The sequence below is a fragment of the Coffea eugenioides genome, chromosome 6, assembly GCF_003713205.1.
Source record: "Coffea eugenioides isolate CCC68of chromosome 6, Ceug_1.0, whole genome shotgun sequence".
Taxonomy (NCBI): domain Eukaryota; kingdom Viridiplantae; phylum Streptophyta; class Magnoliopsida; order Gentianales; family Rubiaceae; genus Coffea; species Coffea eugenioides.
Genome location: NC_040040.1, coordinates 7,935,152 through 7,953,518, shown reverse-complemented (window position 1 = coordinate 7,953,518; position 18,367 = coordinate 7,935,152). Strand labels below are relative to the sequence as shown.

Genomic DNA, 18,367 nt, shown 5'->3' with positions numbered 1-18,367 from the left:
AATATATATATATAAATTTGAATTTAGATAGACAAATATATTGATAAACTTTGCAGGGGATGATTATAATAAATACATGAATTTAGTACTAATGAATTTTGTAAGGAGAGGAATATATATAGATATATGAATTTAGTAATTTCACAAATGAACTAACCAACTATAGGAGATGAATATTCCAATGTACTGTCTCTTAAGGAGATAGAAACAACATCCACACTATTGAAAATCTGTCTCATTCCAATATTGCGTGCAACATCCAGATGATCCAATATCGACAAGAAATAAAAATTTTCAACCAGATGAGCAAATTGATGAGTCAATTTGACGCGAACTTGTACTACAAATTCAATCCAATCATGACGCAACATATGAATACATACACATATTGGCCCACATTTAGAAAATATTCAACGCATATTTGCCTACATCTTTTCAAATTTCACAGGACTTCTTTTTAATCTTTTTAGGTGCTGAATAAATTTTACACGCTCACCCTGGCTATAAAATGGTGAGCAAAACAATTTCTCCTCTTGATAGTTGATCCATCCATAGAGGGAGGAAATCTCTCACTCGCCAGACTCAACCCACAACAGAAAGGCGCGAAAGAATCTCACTCTCGCTTCCCAACCCTTTTAGAAAACACTTTCTTAACTTAAAATTACAGCTCCTACAAGCTAGTTTCACATCATACGATAAAAAAAAAAAAAAAAATCATCATCATCATCATCATCATCATCGACAATCAGAATATTCATAGCCAAAGGCCAAGAAACTATAATAAATAAAATGCTACTCCGAAGCTCTTCAACGCCACTGCTAAACTCAAGGCTTTCACACCACTACTGCAAGGACGTCTTCTCATCAGCATCGTCGTCGCCGGAGCCAGAATCCATACTGCACATCATCAGATCATCATCATCATCATCACTATCATCTGATCATGGTTCCATCAAGAAAATGTCAAGAACCCTTTCTGAAAACGATCTCAAAGATGTCAAAAATCCGCCGTCGAGTACTGCTAATAAGTCAAAGTGCATGCGCATGCATGGCTTACTTTGGGGTGTTGCAGTTGACGAAGAGAAAGATGATGAGCTATTGGTGAGCGATGAAGTGGGACGACTCACGGATCAGAGGTTGTTGTTGTCGAACTCAGGGTTGGATTTAGAAGAGGGGTGTGAAGCTGGGAGGCTGGCGGAAGCTCTGGCGGTTGGGGGTGGCAGTGGAAGTGGTGGAGGAAGGATTTGTCAGGGTGGCGAAGGAGGGTCTTGGGGTGGCGATGGAAACGACAGCGGTGGTGGTTCGGATTATTGGGATTCGGATCATAGACATGATAACACCGACGTCTATTACCAAAAGATGATTGAAGCCAACCCGAGAAATTCTCTGCTTCTTAGCAATTATGCAAGATACTTGAAAGAGGTATGCACTGTATATTATAAGTTAAAATTCGTCCATATTTAACTACTAGAATACTAGGCATTTCAATGCACTATCTCACTGTATAGCGCATTTGTTCGATAAAATATAAACTGCCAGATTTGTGACCTATTTCGCAGCTGGCCTTAAATATTAAGGGTGCATTTGATAAAACTGAAACTTTCGCAGTTGGCCTTAAATATCTAAGGGTGCATTTGATAAAGTTGATAATTAAAAATTGAAATCTGAAATTTGAAGTTCGAATTCATTAAATTATTAAATATTAAATTTAATATATTTGAGTGCATACCACATTCAAGTGAATATCTAGAAAATTTTGTGTAGAAAATTCAATGTCACTTAATTAATTCAGATATTTAATTTTTTGTTATTAAACGGTTTGAATATGTTAAAATCTAATTTCATTATGTTTAAGTGCTTAACTAGATTATCAAACAGGATCTAAGTGATGAAAGCAAATCAATTTTTGGACACGACTTTTCAGTTTTGTTTATTTAATGGAATAATTTTAGAAACTTCTCCTAAGGTTTTTGACTTTTTTATTTCACTGGCTTCCCTTTAGGTTTTAAAAATTACACTAATCTCTCTTGAGATTTATTATCTTGTAACATCTAGATCCAATCAATTATTAAAAAATGATATTAAGAGAGAGAAGATAATATGATTCTATTATTGTCTCTCATCTACTAAATTGTTTAATTAATCGAATACCCGTCCAAATATTAAAGAAAACATTAGAATTTGCTATTTATCATCAGAAATTATATTACATATGGCATCAAAAATAGTATATTATTTTATATTTTTTACTTAATATAAGATGTAAATTGCTTTTTTTCGGTTACAAATTTATTATCAAACATAATCAACAAAAAATAATCAAAAAATCTGTAACCAAAATATTATAAACAGTGAAATTTAATACCATAAAAATTTCAACAGCTAACCTTAATACGTTGAGTAAAAGATCAAGTTAATTGGAAGCTTTCTTCCGCGGTGCTGGTTAATTTTACTTTTCGTCTCACTGGAATACTACTAGTTATTATTAAGCAACTGTAACGCTACAGAATATATACAGTAACGAGTGGAATAGTACAGTATATGATTGCAGATTCATACCATATCACAAGTCACTTGTGGAGCAGGAGCATATAGTTCTACTAGTTAATTCTTGCGACTATATATTTATATTGTGAAATACGGGGGAACAGGTTCGTGGAGACTATGTGAAAGCAGAAGAGTATTGTGGAAGAGCGATACTGGCCAGCCCCGGCGATGGAACTGTTCTGTCATTATACGCCGACTTGATATGGCAGACGCATAAAGATGCATCCCGTGCTGAGACTTACTTTGATCGGGCACTTCAAGCTGCCCCTCAAGATTGGTACGCTACTTGACAGAAGTATCTTACTGAAGAGTAGGATTTTTTTTTTTTTTTTTGTTTAATAAATATGGGGATCATCTTTAATTGGTTCCAAGTATAATCAAATAAACTACAGATTAGAAAATTAACTTTATGCTTAAGGCCGGCTTGTTAATAGTAATATATCCCATATCTAATTAACATGCATGTTCTTAAACTTGATTGGATTTTGTTGTGGTGGTGGTCGCAGTTATATTATGGCTTCATATGCTCACTTTCTGTGGGATGCTGAGGGCGACGATGAAGATGAAGAAGAGTTGAAGGACAGAAATGATGCTAACAAGGGGTCACAACCAAGAAATATCTCCTTGGGGATCAACGGTGGTGCTCCGCCATCAGTACCTCCTCCTATAGCAGCCGCTTCTTAATAATTTGTAGGCTATACTGCTAGTAGTATTTGCCTGATCTGATCCTCCTCCTCTGCTTGGTGCCCTCTTAGTTTCCCCGTTCTGTTCCATTCAACTAGTCACAGCTGCTAATTTTTGTATAACCTAGAGATTTTGTACTGTACCCGACTCTGGAGCTAATTAGTTAGCAACACGTAAATAGGAAATCATTTCACTAGATGAGCATTTTTCTTCAACCCAGTTTCATTCGATTTTAGGCTCGTTCTCGTATCTTTTGAAACTATAATAGCACAGGTAGATTGGTGCTTACTAACGAATGCATGTAAATAGTAAGGTATTGGTGTTTTCAGAACATTAAAAAAAAAAAAAGATATCTAAAGCCCGAAGCTATTAATGCATATATGCTATGTTTCTTTATTTGCACGTAAAAATAAAACACCACAGATGATAGCTGATCAGTTATAATGGGAACATTTCGTACAACTAAATTTACCACCATATATCCTCCGGTCGCCACCCCGGACAGAACCACTGAAAACCTGATGCTAAGGATCAGTGGCTACTTGATGCGAATCAGGTCTCAGAAGCATCTAAATAAGCCAGAACCAGCCGAGAACTGAGCCTGCAACTAATCCTACTCCGAGGAACACCACCATGACAATAGCAGCTATTTCTGCCTCTGGAGCTGCCACTGCTTTAGGAGCAAGAATCATGATACAGCTTGTCAGATATCCATTGGTGAGTCCAAGCATTACTGTCAAAAGAGCCACTGGCACCTCAGATTTTAGCCATTTGGGCCCATGTAAGCAGACACTAAAGAGAGGATAGAACAACAGCCTTGCTATACAACCCCATGTAACCTTTCCAATGCCTTGAACAACAAAAATTGCAGTGAAAGACTTCCCCACTAAATCAGAGATGTTGTATAATGTGATTAGCATAATCGGATACCAATCCCTTAAAAATCTTGAGTCGATGTTTTCTGCTAAAAATCCCGGAAAGATGGACAAAGTCACGGTGTAAATCATGAAAACTCCCAGAGCTGGCCAACGAATTATTCTCGCAACTTTCCAGAACTTTGGCGTCGAGTGCGGTAGAACCTTTTGAAGATGCTTGTAATGCTGTTGCATAACTGGCAACTTGTCCAATAGGTTGCTACAAACTATGCAACCCGTTAAAATTATTGTGCTGACTATAAAATATAAATGTGCACTGGTTTTAAGGCCTTTAGGCGTGTGTGGAAGTGAGGCCTTTGTTAAAATCCTCAGCACTGAAACAAGAACACCTGTTGGAAAACAGTAAAGCTAGTAAGAAATTAGGAAATAGGGATTATGCACCCTATTCTTCTACCAAGATTTCAGTGTTTAATCTTGAGGGCTGAGCACATGTAAGTGAATATTGCCGTCGATATTTCTGTATCTAATTGCCAATAAGAACTTTTGCTGCTCAGAATGTCAAGGACACTATTTCAGTACTTGATTTGAGACTTAAGTAACCTCTGCAGTTTTCTTTCCCCCCCCCCCCCCCCCCCTTCCAATGTATACCTTTTAGTACTTTGTGAAAAGTACCACTATAAGCCACATTCTGTTTCATTAGCGCATGGATTAGACAACCATTTTCTTTTTCTTTCTAAACCAACAATAGTACACCATGAAATGCAAAGGTGAGTTAGAGTTGTTATCCTAACATGCGAATCTTGGAAAACCCGTGTTTTTTTAACCAAATCTGAAATATCTTACTTCTTGTGTCATGGATCACTTTGTTCATGATTTTAGATTGAATCTCAAAGATCAAAGCTAATACTAGGCAGCAAACCAAATTGTGGAATTTACATCGTCATATTAACTTTGCCTTTAATTTCCTGCTCTGGGAAGGAACATTTAAAGGTATAGTAACTTTTTACATTGTGAAATACATGCAGGCATTTCTGGTAAAATTAAATAAAAATATGTACACCTCTGTTAAATGAAAGAAGAGAAGGTAAAAAGTTGCTAAAAAGTGTAGTAGAAATATGTATACCTGAAGAAGCAGTTCCAGCAAAAATTGCTTGCATGTATCGTTTTGGCAGCTTTCCTGCAGATCCTATCAAGCTTCCTGCTATCAAGCCATCAGCCAAGCCACAGATCACAACTGATGAGACAATCATATAGTAGGACACACTTGAATTCACCTTCGTCCCATTGCTGTGTCGAGTCCAGTCCATTGTAGGGGTAACCATTAGGGAGAAAACAAACAAAGAAAACCCAAGGCTCATTCTGAATCTAAGATTAAATCTATTGCTCCATTTACCCCAGCTCAGCATCACAACTAAAACTAGTACAGAAGAGCTCATGTAGGCCACAGAGAAGACTTTTTCTACATGCCTGTTGGGATAAATATAGCTATAATAATCAATAGCTGTGATTAGTGTGTTCCACGGAAGCAAATTGCCAGCACCAAGGAAGAAGTGGAGAATATATGCAATTCTATATGTGTCCCTCGGCTCAGACTGATCATTGTTACCCTTTGAACTCTCCATTTGACCTTCCTCCATTGCTCTCATGTTGCTCCAGGCTCAAGCAGTGGTCATTTAAAGCATTCCAAAGTGGGCGATTGGACATCCTGAAATGATTTGTGATTGAAAATACTCAAATAAGCCGAGCAAAGCCACTTTACGTCAATGGTAATGCGTAATTTAGCTATGCAGAGTTACTTGCATCACAAAACCAGAGACCCCAGCTTGACTTGACAAGGAAGGAAGCTGAACCAGTTTTGCCTGTTCAAGCAAGCAATCAGTTGACATGGATTTGATAGATAGATTTGAATTTCAGAATCAAAATGGAATTTGCAGGCAGCAGGCGGATTGTGCTTTACCTGTAGGGACAACTAACGGATGGGTGTCATTTGAAGTACCAACTGGCTTTATTGTTCGGCAGAATCATAAAAAGCAGGATAACTCTTTGATGTATCATATAAATATAAAAAAAATCAGTTAGCAATTTACAAGTTAATTCCTCCTGTTAAGTTACTCATCTCTTCACCTTTATGAACATAAAATGCTTGCGGTAGGAAACATAATTGTACTCTTGTTGATAGCAACATAACCTTGCCTGCGAGACTCTAGATCAGATAATGCATAAAGAAACCAAATACAAGTCTTGAGCCTATCAAGTACAAAATTTTGTTCTCGCAAGTCGCAATACTTTGAATACGATGGAAATGTTGACAAACTCATTTTGTTTTTCAAATGATATTTGGACTTTTGGAACAAACCAATGCTTATGATGCGAACTCGACCCAGTAAGAATCTGTTTTGAAGAAGCAAGTCGATCAATTAGCGCAAAGATCTATCTTAACCAAATTATGGAACAATAACTAATGTGCTAGATTTCAAGAGAACTCGTCTCTGAAAATCTAGTGGATTGGTTATTGGTCTGAAAGAATAAGATATGTGATCATCTTGTTTTAAACACCACAAGTATCCAACCTAAATACTTAATACAGTTCAAGAAGGACCTCACGTTCCATCAAGAAACTCTATAAAAGAAGAACAACTCACTTTTATTAATTCATCTCTCAAAAGTTTATTACTTTACTGTAAAAAACGTTGCAAGGAGCTATATTTGTAACGTTACAAGTCACGCAATTAACCAAACTCAACTTGAAAAAGATTAAACAAGACACAATTTTCTAACTAAACATGGAAACCCTATTTCGGCCCTAACTTGAGACTTAACTTGGCCTCTTATTTCACTACTAACTAATAACTAAATTATCATTAAAATAATATAAAATAACATAATGATTCAAGACTTAGACATCAATATAACTCCGGCATTAAATGTGACTCCTCCACCACTTGAATGAGATGAACACGCTTCCAATCTTCATTTTCAAGTCCTTCAATATGTTTGGGGACAATTTCTTGACTTCGAACCAGGCAAACCAGAAGACTTCATGCATGTTAGACGTGTCCACATCTAACTCAGTTTAATAGACCCTGTACTCACATCAGTTTATAATTATGCCTCAACTAGGAAATACTTTCTAAATACTGATCCTGTGGCACATCATTGACTCTCTCCCATTTTCTTAACATGATGAGGTAGGCTGAAGAGCAATATGAGGGTTGAACTCATAGTAAACTAAGTACAATTCTTAAGAGCATTTGGCGTTTTGAGGGGGAATCAAGGAATCAATTTCAGGGTTCAACAAATCACTTTGTACCGTAAAAAAAAAAAGAAAAAAGAAAAGGAAGTTAAAGGGGAAAAAAGAAAAGGTTGGGAGCATGTTACATTTTTTGATGATCAATAGCACTATGAATACTGCAGTGCAGGCTGGCACTAAATAGACCATTGAATAGACCTTAGATGCAGCACTTTCTTACAATCGCATCGTTAGCCCTGACCATTCACAAAAAAATTAGCGGGGAAGACAGAAAGAGAACAATGCCAATGCCCACCAGCATTACCCGTTGCTCCTTTAGGCAGTGCCTCTATTCCTTAATCATGCAAACAACACTAACAAAACGCAGAAAATGCAGAATTAGCTTGAACTGAAAAGTGATGAATAGATTAAAGATTAGGAACCTCGTGATACAACTTGTAAGTAACACTTCGAGGGTAATTTATGAATTAGAGTGCCATTCTTTTGAATTACGAGATAAAAGTGATTTACATAAGATCTTTTATCCCGTGTAAATTTGTAATACACATATTACCCTTGTGATTGTAGGGATGAATAATAATGAATGTGCTGGTAATGATGTGAAAACGATTGGCAAAATGGACGGCTTTTGGCCACTCAGCTCAACCATTCCATGTTTTTCGGGGGTAACTCCAAATCTGTGGAGCCAAACCAACTGGCTATTGCTCAGGGATGTAGTTCAAGAAGATCAAATTTCAAAGGAAAGGACGTGTCATGTGTTATGGTGTGACCAAAAGCTTGTCTAATTCATGAACCATTGGAATGTGGAACTTGATTCTTTCTTTCATCAATTATCAGTGTAGCACTGCTACTACCAAAGGATCTAGGAGCTATAATTATCCCCTCATTGAAAATGTGTCATTTCAGCTCCTGCCTTTTGCCTTGGGATGGTATTTGCTTGTCATGACCTTCCACCTAACGACATTCTACTTTGGGCTTTTGAGATTTTGATTTGAGGTCGTATTAATCTTAATTCTCAACTTAAAGCCAGCATATCTGCACCATAAATATGATCTGTCCATATTTTTACTCCAATCAATCTGAAGATTTAGGAAAGTTACTGGTTAAATGCTGGATTGTGTTGAAGGCCAATTTTCAAGTTAATTAGCTACCTGTACACATGAACCGTAGAGAAGAATTTACTCCATTTTACTAATTCAACTTTGTTTGCTTAAAATACATCAAAATTACAGCTTTTTGGAGTCTAAACATTATTGCCTATCACTTACATCTTATGGATACCCTAGCCGTAATGGGAGGGGAAAAACCGGCTCTCAATTCCTTAAATCCACATCCTATCCAAGCCTTGGTGCCTGTAAATACGTAATTGAGTCGTCCAGGAAATTTTTGAGATAAAAACACCATTCCAAATGTCTGTAGAATTCAATCTTTATTAGACATGTCTAAAGGGAGACCTCAAAACTTACAAGAGAAAAGTAGAAAGGAACCTCATGGTCACCTAACGAATATTCGTACTCGTTGAACTGGGATTTAGGGTCTAGCTATCAGCTTTCACTATTCTATGGACAAACTAATTTTGCTCCGCACGCTTGTAAGCTCCCCAGTAAGAGAAAAGAGTTGAACACTATAATACTCGTCACTTAAGTATCCTTTGATCATTTTTCTGCTGCATTGTCTGCCAAATCTAGGTGAAGAAGAACGTATGGGGAAAAAAAAAAGAGATGTCCATCATTTTCTTCGGTAGGACCTTCTCATAGTTCCGTGGCGATGCTTCTGGTCCATTTGCGTTTGTGATGGCTCCTGAGGAGCTAGAAAGTCTTCCAGCTACAGGAAATCAGGAATATCATCATGACTTTAGCGATATAAGGTGCAAAAGAAGCGGCATGTAATGTAATAGAAGAAAAATGGTATCATGTTTAAAGAGGCTGTTGCACGTTCCCCTCATTCAGTCATTGGATCCTGAACATTAGTTGGCAGCGGATGGTTACGTTATACTGTAGAGGTGTCTATCCATACCGACAGAAAATGCAGATAGTATCTAGTCAAGTAGCTGGAGATGCAATGTTCAATCTGCCAAAATGAAGTTTAATATACCACATACATATTTGAAGTTCTGTACCTGGATTCAGAAATGTGCATCTACCGGCTGGGGACACGGTGGTTGAGCCATCCTAAACTTCCAGGCATGGTTTTTTCCCACATAGCTCATAAAGTCTTGCCTTCCCTTCAATACCATAACCTCGAGCATTCTCATCCAAGCAAAAAAGCTCACGGTTTGAGAGCGTAGCACTTGCAAAATGCATCATATCCTAGATGCATGAGGCATAATACGGTGCAAGTGTAACCAATAAAAGGAACTGCAGATTCATCTGAGACCACGTCATTTTGTTCCAAAAGAACTTTTTTTAAGTCTAATTATGAAATCTCATAAAAGCAGCTTGAAAATTCTGATTTTCATTCATCGAGGAAAAAAGATACATTTTGTCACAGCTTCTCAGCCCGGTATAACAGCAAGAAATCCTAATTTTGCCAGTTGAGTCAGTCCCTGAACTTACCTAACTTATGATTCCAGAAAATAGAAATAAGGCATCCTGATTCTTCAATTGGCATCCTGATTCCCTTTTAGCAATTCCAAATTTACTTTGTACCCGATGGACATTCCAGAAATTTTCTCCTAGCTCCCTTCCAAAGGCTATTACTCCGTGGGTGGACTAAAAACTTTTAGAGAGAGGACTATGCTCTCCCATTCAATTCAGGAGAGCGTTTCATTTGAAGATGAACAATGACTGCATTCATTCAAGAATGAACTAGTTGAAGTGCATCGCAAGCAATTTGTGTGTCACGAATTAGGTTTATGTTGCTAAAGACGAAAAAAAAGAATAATCTTTCAGATTAATTCACACCTAAAAGTGATTATGAAAATTGTACCTTACATGAAATGATGAAATCTTCCCTAGAACTTAGGGCATGTTTGGATGCCTTGTTTTTGGTCCAATTTTTGATAGACAAATTTTTTACAATTTTTTTACAAAGTTTTTAATATACACACATCAATATATAAAAAAACACACAAAATTTTTTTAATTTCCTTTTCCCCTCATTGTTCTTCCTTCCTCTTCCCCTCCCCAATCTCAACCCACTATCCTCTATCTTTTTTTTCCTCTCCTCCTCCCTCCCGCCTTTCCTTCTCCTTCTCTCCCCCCTATTCTCCCTCTCCCTCTCCCTCTCTTCCTCTCCTCCCCTTCCCCCTCTTGGCACCAGAAGAACCAACAACCATGGAATTTTTTTTTTGTTTGCTTTTTCTCTCCCCCTTTTCTCCCTTTCCCTTCCCCTCTCCTCTCCCACTCTCCGCCCTTTTCTTCTCCCTCTCTCCCTCCCCTGCCACCCTCACCCTTCCCTGGCTGCGATATGGTCACACGACCAGATCTGGCAGAGGGGAAGAGGGGAGGGGAGGGAAGGGGAGGGGGAGAGGAAGAAAGAAAAAAAAGGAGGGGAGGACTAGATTGGGCAAAGGGGGAGAGGGAGGGTGGTGGGGGAAAGAGAGGGGAGGGGAGGAGAGGGTGAGAGGGAGAAAGGGAAAAAAAAAAAAGAGAAGGTTAGCACTAGAATCAGAGCTGGCAGAGGTGACCGGCGCGGGAATTGGCAGCGGAGGGGTGGCCGAGAACAAAGATGGTGGTGGGTTGGGATGGGGGAGAAAGAAGAAGAAAAGAGAAAGCAAAATTTTTTTTGTGTATTAGGCATTTTGAAGTATGTAAGTTAAAAAATTTGATGATTTTTTTGGATTGGGAGACAAACTTGGCCAAAAATCAGTTATAGTAAAATTTATTATAAATACTTAAAAAATTCACCATCCAAACAAACCCTTAATTAAAATATACCCCTGCCTCTCCTTATTTTCCCCCGAATGAAAAAAATGGATAAAAAAAAAAAGGAGGTGCGGATGGAGATTGGAGAATGACAAGAAAAGTAGGAAAGAACTTTCCATCCTGCGGGGACCCAACAACAATAATTCACATGTTCGGATCACCGGCTCAGATCTCTCCATTTTTCCTCAATTAATTCAACGCATTCTTAGGCGGACCCACTTGGGGTGAAAAACCACCACTACCAGTAGTGACTCTGGACTTTACGCTTTCCTCGTCCTACGGCTGACTGACTACTCATGTTTGGGAGTGCTGCGTGTGTGTGTGTGTGTTTGGGGAGGGGAGGGGGGGGGGAGTTGGTGGTGGAAGATGGGGTGCAGTTGAAGTAGGTTTCTATTCTTTTTCTACTAATAATAATGTATAATTAGGGCTTAATAAAATAATAATACAACGCAGATCAAGCTAACAAATTAAACCCCTGCCCCACCGCACCCAACATCCTAGAGGTGCTAGAGCTTGAGAGAATGGAGTCCAAAACGACAACGACGTCCCTGTACGGAGACGGTGATAGTGAGAGAGGCGCCGGGGGAAAGCTTAGAAAACCGTCCACGAGGAAGTCCCAGCCCACTCCCTATGCTCGTCCTCCTACGAATCAGCTGCGCCCCAGCCGCGCCGCCACCGGAGGATGGTTTTCCAAGATCGTCGACCCTGCCTACCGCCTTGTAGCTGGCGGCGCCACCAAATTATTGCCTTTCTTCTCCAAAATCCCCGCCGCACTTCCTCCCCCTTCTGAAAATCCAGGTAAGCAACTCCGGGGGTTGTTTTCATGATCTTCCTGCCAGTCAAATTGTTAAATGATTAGCGTAATGTTGGATACATGAAACACGAATTACTCTCCGAGCATTAGTAATTTTCTCCTCCTTAATCTGCTTCTTGCTCTTAAAATCTTTACAATGTCGATAAGTTATTGAAAATCTCTCAAGATTAATGACAACAACTCCAGTATCCAATAGACCGCAAAAGGAGGAGGGTTTTTGGGAGGTAACTAAGTTTAACGATTATCACCAGAGAGTGAGGTATATACGAGGTATTTATCATGGTAGATGTGGTCACTGCAAATTGTATCAGGGTAGAGTGAGGTATATCACTGCAATGAAAGAAGAGATGAGTATAGAGGTGATAACCGTCAATTTGTGATCAAGTCTCTTAGGATCGAGTCTGGCTGCCAGATTGCGTCAGGTGTTTGAAAGATTTCCAAAGCTTTTCATAAGCTCTTCATCCATACATTAGATAATGCGTAGAGCTGTTAACCTTGTGTATCACATAGAGAATGGGTTAGAGAGTTGCTGGAATTAGGAGCTCTAAGTACTAATAAGTTTAAGTTAGAACCACAGATTAGAACCACGCATCCATGAAAACATGTGGCCTTCCTAATTTGATTCGACTCAGAACTGAAGGCAGATTTGCCGTCAGGAGTTATTTTCTCATTTGAACTTAGGGTGAAATAATGCACCAGACTTGTCAGTAAGTATTATCAAATTTGAAAATGAAGGGGCTTGTAGGGTGTTAAGTGTGACTGCTTGGTCATTTTTCAATTGACTCACTTCTGTCCTTTATTCTTGAAACTATTGAATATTGACAAGGCATGGACATTTGGGGGTAGCAGAAGAGAATGTAGAGAAGCTTTAAACTTTAACTGAACTCTCCATACGTGAGAGCAATTCTGGAGCCTACCGTACATAAAACATCCGATTTGTCCCTTTTCATTGTGTGTAATTTCATCATCATGGAATCATTTTTATTTTCTACATTATTTTCCTGTAATTTTTTTCCTAAAATAAACATTTGATTGGGAGCTTTGTACTGTGTTCTCCCTCAGTTTAGATTTCATTTTGTAAACTTGGTAAGCATTGTTGTTGACAGATATCTTGGACGGGGTTGTAGCAACTATTGCTGAAGCCAATGAAAAATACACTGTGAGTGCCAGTTTGTTGCCTGCCTTTATATTTGAGTGGGTCCTTTTTTTGTTTCTTTCTTTTCTTGGTTGATGGTAGGTGGAACCAGGCAACAATTTTTTCACAAAAACAAACCTAAGCCGACAGGAAGGACTTGGTGTCCACTGAGACCATGCAACAAAGGGTGCTTATTGCAGGATATTCTTCTTCTTCTTCTTCTTCTTCTTCTTCTTCTTCTTCTTCTTCTTCTTTATAATCTGGTTGCTTTGGTGTGTTCATTATCCTATGTTCAATGTAATTGTGAGAAAGGAAGTGTTTTGGAATCATGCAACGAGAAAATGAGAAAAGATTGACAAATCATATTAACTTTGAGAAGACAAACATTGTCATAGTTGAAGACTGTCTTGATGATATAGTTTGTGTTGGTTTTGCCTCTGAAACCTTTTGATTTAAAATTGAGCACTTTAGTGGCTGTTACTCCTGCTATTATGGTATGTGGTTCTAATAGTGATATAGAAGTGGTTAAATTACTATCACTGCTGCTTTATTGCTACAGTGAAACTGTCCAAGTGCATTGAATGAGAAATAATGTTGTAGCTTCATCTTTACATACTCCCATTTTGAACTTTTGGAATCATTTTGATGTAGAATGATGTACCCCAGTCTAATGAAAGACCTGGTCCAAATGAAGTAGCTGCGAATGGCTTAAAGAGAAATTGTCAGAGTGACACGTTTGGACAAAATAAGCCAAAGAGCTGTGACAATGATTCTCAAATTTCCAAAATTGAGCAGCTCATAAAAGGGAAAACTTTTTCTAGGTACGTTGGTGTCTTTTTTGTGTTTATCTCCAGTTATTTTTGTTCCCTTCATTATTTTTTGTTCTCCTAGCTCTTCCCTTAATGCACCATTATGGTAGCCTTACATGAAATATTTCCCTTCTGAATTTGGCTGCTTTTTGAAAGTAACAATATTAGAATGTTGAATTTGCTTGCAAGTGAACATTGAAGAAGATTTTATTTGAAAAGGTAGAAACTTATCGGTCTTTATCAGCAGATTTGCTATAATAAAGTATGGTAAAGAATATTGGGAGAAATATTTACTACATATGTTGTTCTTTCCAACTGCCAGCTCATTGAGGAAATTGCAGTGAAAACCTTGCTTATGAGCCTACTTAAAATTGTTTATGTCTTTAGAGTCTTCATTTGATTCCTATTTCTTCCAGTACAAAAAGTTGCAACAAATGGCTTAGTAAGCAATGAGCTTGTCCTATCTTGCTTTCCAAGTAAGCCTTCCGTCATTGTCCATGAAGCATCCTGTGGATTATTCTTCAGTATTTGATGTATGCAGACATTATAGTGAATATGTATTTAGTTTGAAACAGCATGAGTTCTAAATAATTTAAGGGCCTAGCTTCATATTTTAGACGTTTGCTGATGATGAAGAAATTTTGTTGATATCTCTGAGTCATCATTGTAGATGCAAAAACTCTTCCAGTCCCATCCATCTTTCATACATCACTTTTGTGGGAGCTGTTAAATTTTTTTGCAGATGCTCTGCTGGTTACATGTCTATCTATAAATTCAAGTATATATGCATCATCACAAGCATAGTTTGTCACTAGTTGTGGTTAAACCATCTGCATAACTACTCTTCAATCCATGTAGAGATGAGATCAACCGATTGATGGAGATAATAAGCTCTAAGGCCGGTGATGTTTCAGATGTGGAGAGGCAAGAAAAGAACGAAATCCTGGCCATTGCAGGACGTACTGAAGGAGGTTTGCTGGCCCCATTTCCAAAGATGTCAGATGAACGAGATCAGGGGGATATGAAGACAGCTATCGTAAGAACTGCGACAGTTTCCCCGCAGCCGAGTGTGAGTATAATGACTCTTTCACTAGTCCTATTTGCAGCATGTTCTTGTTGGTAAATAACCTGTTTTAGGATTAAAATTTCTGTTGCAGAATGAGCTTCTAGTTATTTTAATGGAGTTAGCAAATGCATGTGCCTGCAAAAGTTTCAATAGTCTACAGCTTTACTATCATCTTCTTATTTTCAATATTACAATATTTGCTGAATTGTTCCAAATGAATTCTGTAGGTGCAAGATGAAATTGGCGCATCACCTATAGATATTGCTAGAGCTTTTATGGGAAGTCGACTATCAGAACGGGGTGGTGTTCCTTATTCTGTAGGTGCTCGTCAAATTGGTGATGAATTTGCATCAAAGCACTTTATTTCTTCATCTTCTCCTCGGTTATCAACTTGTTGGCCAGGTGCCATGGCACAGGAAAAACATCTTTATACAACACCAAATCACAGAGGAAGACATGGACTGCATGATTTTCCTAGAACCCCATATTCTAGAACTATTTATTCAAAGTCCAGGGCCAAGGTATATGTGAGTTCATTAAAGTTTTGAACTGATGTAACTTTTCATTTTTCACTCGAAATGATTGCTTCTATTTTCTCTTTTATGTTGTCAGCTGACTCAGTCACAAGCTGATAGCAGGTACCTAAACACTTCGCCAATCTCCACGAAGCAATCTCAAATGCCGATCTTTGGACAGGTATAACTCATTAGTGGGTTATTATTGTTGCATCACACATTGCGATCTTTTTCTTCTGTAAAATTCATCTTTCTCTATAGCGACCTATGGTCAACTCTGTAAGAGATGCTTGTAGAGTCAGTGGTGGTCTATCCTATCTGAAACGTCAGATATTGATTGAGCTCTTCTTTGATGAGTCGTATAGAAGTAGATTTAGTATCCAAGCTGCAATCCTTCTATCGACTATCATGACTCAAATTGCTGTAGCATTCTTTATGTATATATAGAGTAGTTTGTTTTACTGTTCTTTTTTTCTGTTTTTAAGGTAAAATCAAGACATGATGTGCTTGATAGTGGCTATGGATCAGTTGGACCAGTCCGTCGCATGCGAAATAAACTTGCTTCAGACGCCAGACCAAGAGGGTCTATTCTTTTTAAGCCTTCTAAAGATGCTCCTTCACCAATTCAACAGCCCATTGCCTTTCAAGGCCTCCTGCCTGATTTACAGAAGAATCTGGAACCTGGTGAAGCTAGTACTTCAAGACAACAGCAAGGCAACCATGCGGGAAAGGGCGTTGGGAATAACACCCATGTGAACCCATCATGCAGTCAGGCAGTAAAAAGAATATTGGAGCAGCTTGATAGTCGCAAGCCCACACCTCAAGAGAAGGCAGCAGAGATACGGCTAGCTACTGCGTGGAAGAGATCTCCTCCTGGGGCTTCCCATGCTATGCTGAAGGAAAATATCAGCTTCTTAAATCCTGAAGAATTTGGTTCTTTAAAGCAAACTGATTTGCCTGATCCGAAACTTATTTCTGAAGGAAATAAACTTGGAGGCAATTCAAAGAATCAAGTAGAATCCCAGGAGAGAAGTAAAGAAGCTAAAGATGCTATAGTCGCAAGTAGTCAACCTCCTGGCATAAACGATGGTGATGCTACAGTGCAAAGTGATACCAACAGTGGGTCCTTGTTTTCTTTGAAGAGTACTTCTTCTCAACTAAAAAGTTTCCAGGAGGTATGTAATTCTTTGTGATCATGTTACGCTTGTGTGGTTGCTTTTCATGGTTCATCAGGTTATTCTTTTGCAGTTCGTATTGAGCTAGATGGATCTCACACTGTGACTTCGTAATCTTAAAATATTATCTCATGATAATGTATGTCTGAGTTTGACCTGGCATTAATATCATGAAAGATTTGGATAAAACATATTGTGAATAGTAATAGATCACATGTTGGACTAGTGTGCCAGTTAGTTTTAAGCTTGAAAGAGAGAGACTAAACATGCGAGGCCATTACATTAATTCTTGAAGTAGTTTGTTGATTGGTAGTGTCATTTGAAGGGAACGGAGGGTAGAGTTGCCTTAGTGATGTGGTGGCCTTCTGACCAGCTGAATCTGGTTACATGGAGAAACAGGATCCATGCTTGCTGAATTGATTCGGTATGACTATTGTTGAATATTCTGTTGAATCAAACTCTTAATGTCTTTATGGCAGAGGTCGAGTCTACAAAACCCTTCCCAGCATCAGAGTAATGGGAAGCATGTCAGAACGTCACAGAGTGAATCAGGCCTTGAGCCATCAAAGAAGCCACCACCACACTCATCTGGGACAAGGCCGACTTTGCCACAAATTTCTGTTGGGAGGCACGATCTGAGTCGTGCCGTGTCATCTGATAATGGCTCTGCATTTGCCTTCCCTGTATCCGCCTCGTCCAGTATATTGTCAGAGCCACCAACACCCTCCGTCATGCCATTCTCTTCGAGTGAGGTGGTATCTCAGCCAAATGAATTGCCTGCAGTTCCTGCTTACAGTTTTGGCACTAAGAGGTCAACTCCAGCGCTTGTGTTTTCATTCCCATTCCCCTCGACAAGTAGTGCCTCTGCTCAAGTTGATGCAGACGATCTTAAGTTCAGCTTCGGATCCGACAAGAAGACTAGGCTGTCCTTCGGTTCGTTAGGGAAAGATGCTATCTGCTACTAAGATGGCGATATATCCATAGTAAGAGTTCCTCTTTCGTTATTGGGACGATGCTGATTTCTTTTCTTTTAAATATTGATTCACATTATAAATGTTACCTCTCAAATGCGCTCAATTTTAGGAATCGGTTAAACTAATTTTCCAAAAGAAAAAAAAAAGGGGCATTGGTTTGATTAATATATCGAAATTGATGGGTTATCTGTTTTGAATTTATGTGCCCTTTTTATCTACAAAAACTGGGGGCTGTTTGGTCTAGGGACATGGGCAATATGAATGGGTATATCAAAATATATGATACCCATACATGTTTAATAAATCACAATTCTATATGAATAAGAGCGTGAAGATCTAGGTTTCAAATTAATGAATACTGAATGAAACCGATTAACGTCAACAGAAATTGACTCTCTTCGTTTCTAGCATAAGGATCAAGGAGAACAGCCTGTTCGAAGAAACGTGTAAGATACATATGGTCCAAATGTATTTGGTGGAAAATGCATCCTTTACATAGGCGATGGGTGGATCAGCACATAAGTGTTGTAATTTTTCTTGACACTCGAGTAAATGAGCGTTTAGGGCGAGGTGGAAAGGATGGGCGTTTAGGATTGATCAGCCAAACCCAATCTGTAACGACAATGAAAAAGAACTTTCCTAACCTTTGATCTCAAA

The 18,367-nt window shown here is 38.6% G+C and overlaps 3 protein-coding genes across 4 annotated transcripts; 2 read left to right on the top strand and 1 right to left on the bottom strand.

The window, feature by feature from the left end:
* The first annotated feature begins 734 nt into the window (after positions 1-734).
* LOC113776193 lies at positions 735-3,395 on the top strand. Its single transcript, XM_027321300.1, has 3 exons — positions 735-1,422; positions 2,652-2,824; positions 3,054-3,395. The coding sequence occupies exons 1-3, from the start codon at positions 790-792 to the stop codon at positions 3,229-3,231; spliced, it is 984 nt and encodes a 327-aa protein (XP_027177101.1). The 5' UTR covers positions 735-789; the 3' UTR covers positions 3,232-3,395.
* A 240-nt stretch (positions 3,396-3,635) lies between these two features.
* LOC113775975 (equilibrative nucleotide transporter 8) lies at positions 3,636-6,120 on the bottom strand. The gene is made up of 3 exons (XM_027321038.1): positions 6,064-6,120; positions 5,230-5,965; positions 3,636-4,495 (listed from the first exon to the last, which is right to left on the bottom strand). Exons 2-3 carry the CDS (start codon positions 5,750-5,752, stop codon positions 3,801-3,803), a joined length of 1,218 nt encoding a protein of 405 aa, XP_027176839.1. The 5' UTR covers positions 5,753-5,965; positions 6,064-6,120; the 3' UTR covers positions 3,636-3,800.
* Positions 6,121-11,596: 5,476 nt separating this feature from the next.
* LOC113775029 (nuclear pore complex protein NUP1) lies at positions 11,597-17,907 on the top strand. Of its 2 annotated transcripts, XM_027319743.1 has the most exons (8): positions 11,597-12,020; positions 13,143-13,195; positions 13,823-13,992; positions 14,839-15,049; positions 15,274-15,567; positions 15,659-15,742; positions 16,047-16,736; positions 17,216-17,907. In XM_027319743.1, exons 1-8 carry the CDS (start codon positions 11,744-11,746, stop codon positions 17,699-17,701), a joined length of 2,265 nt encoding a protein of 754 aa, XP_027175544.1. In that variant the 5' UTR covers positions 11,597-11,743; the 3' UTR covers positions 17,702-17,907. The 2 variants fall into 2 exon arrangements, with proteins under 2 accessions (XP_027175544.1, XP_027175545.1); XM_027319744.1 differs by lacking the exons at positions 11,597-12,020; positions 13,143-13,195 and adding an exon at positions 13,216-13,358.
* Positions 17,908-18,367: the final 460 nt, after the last annotated feature.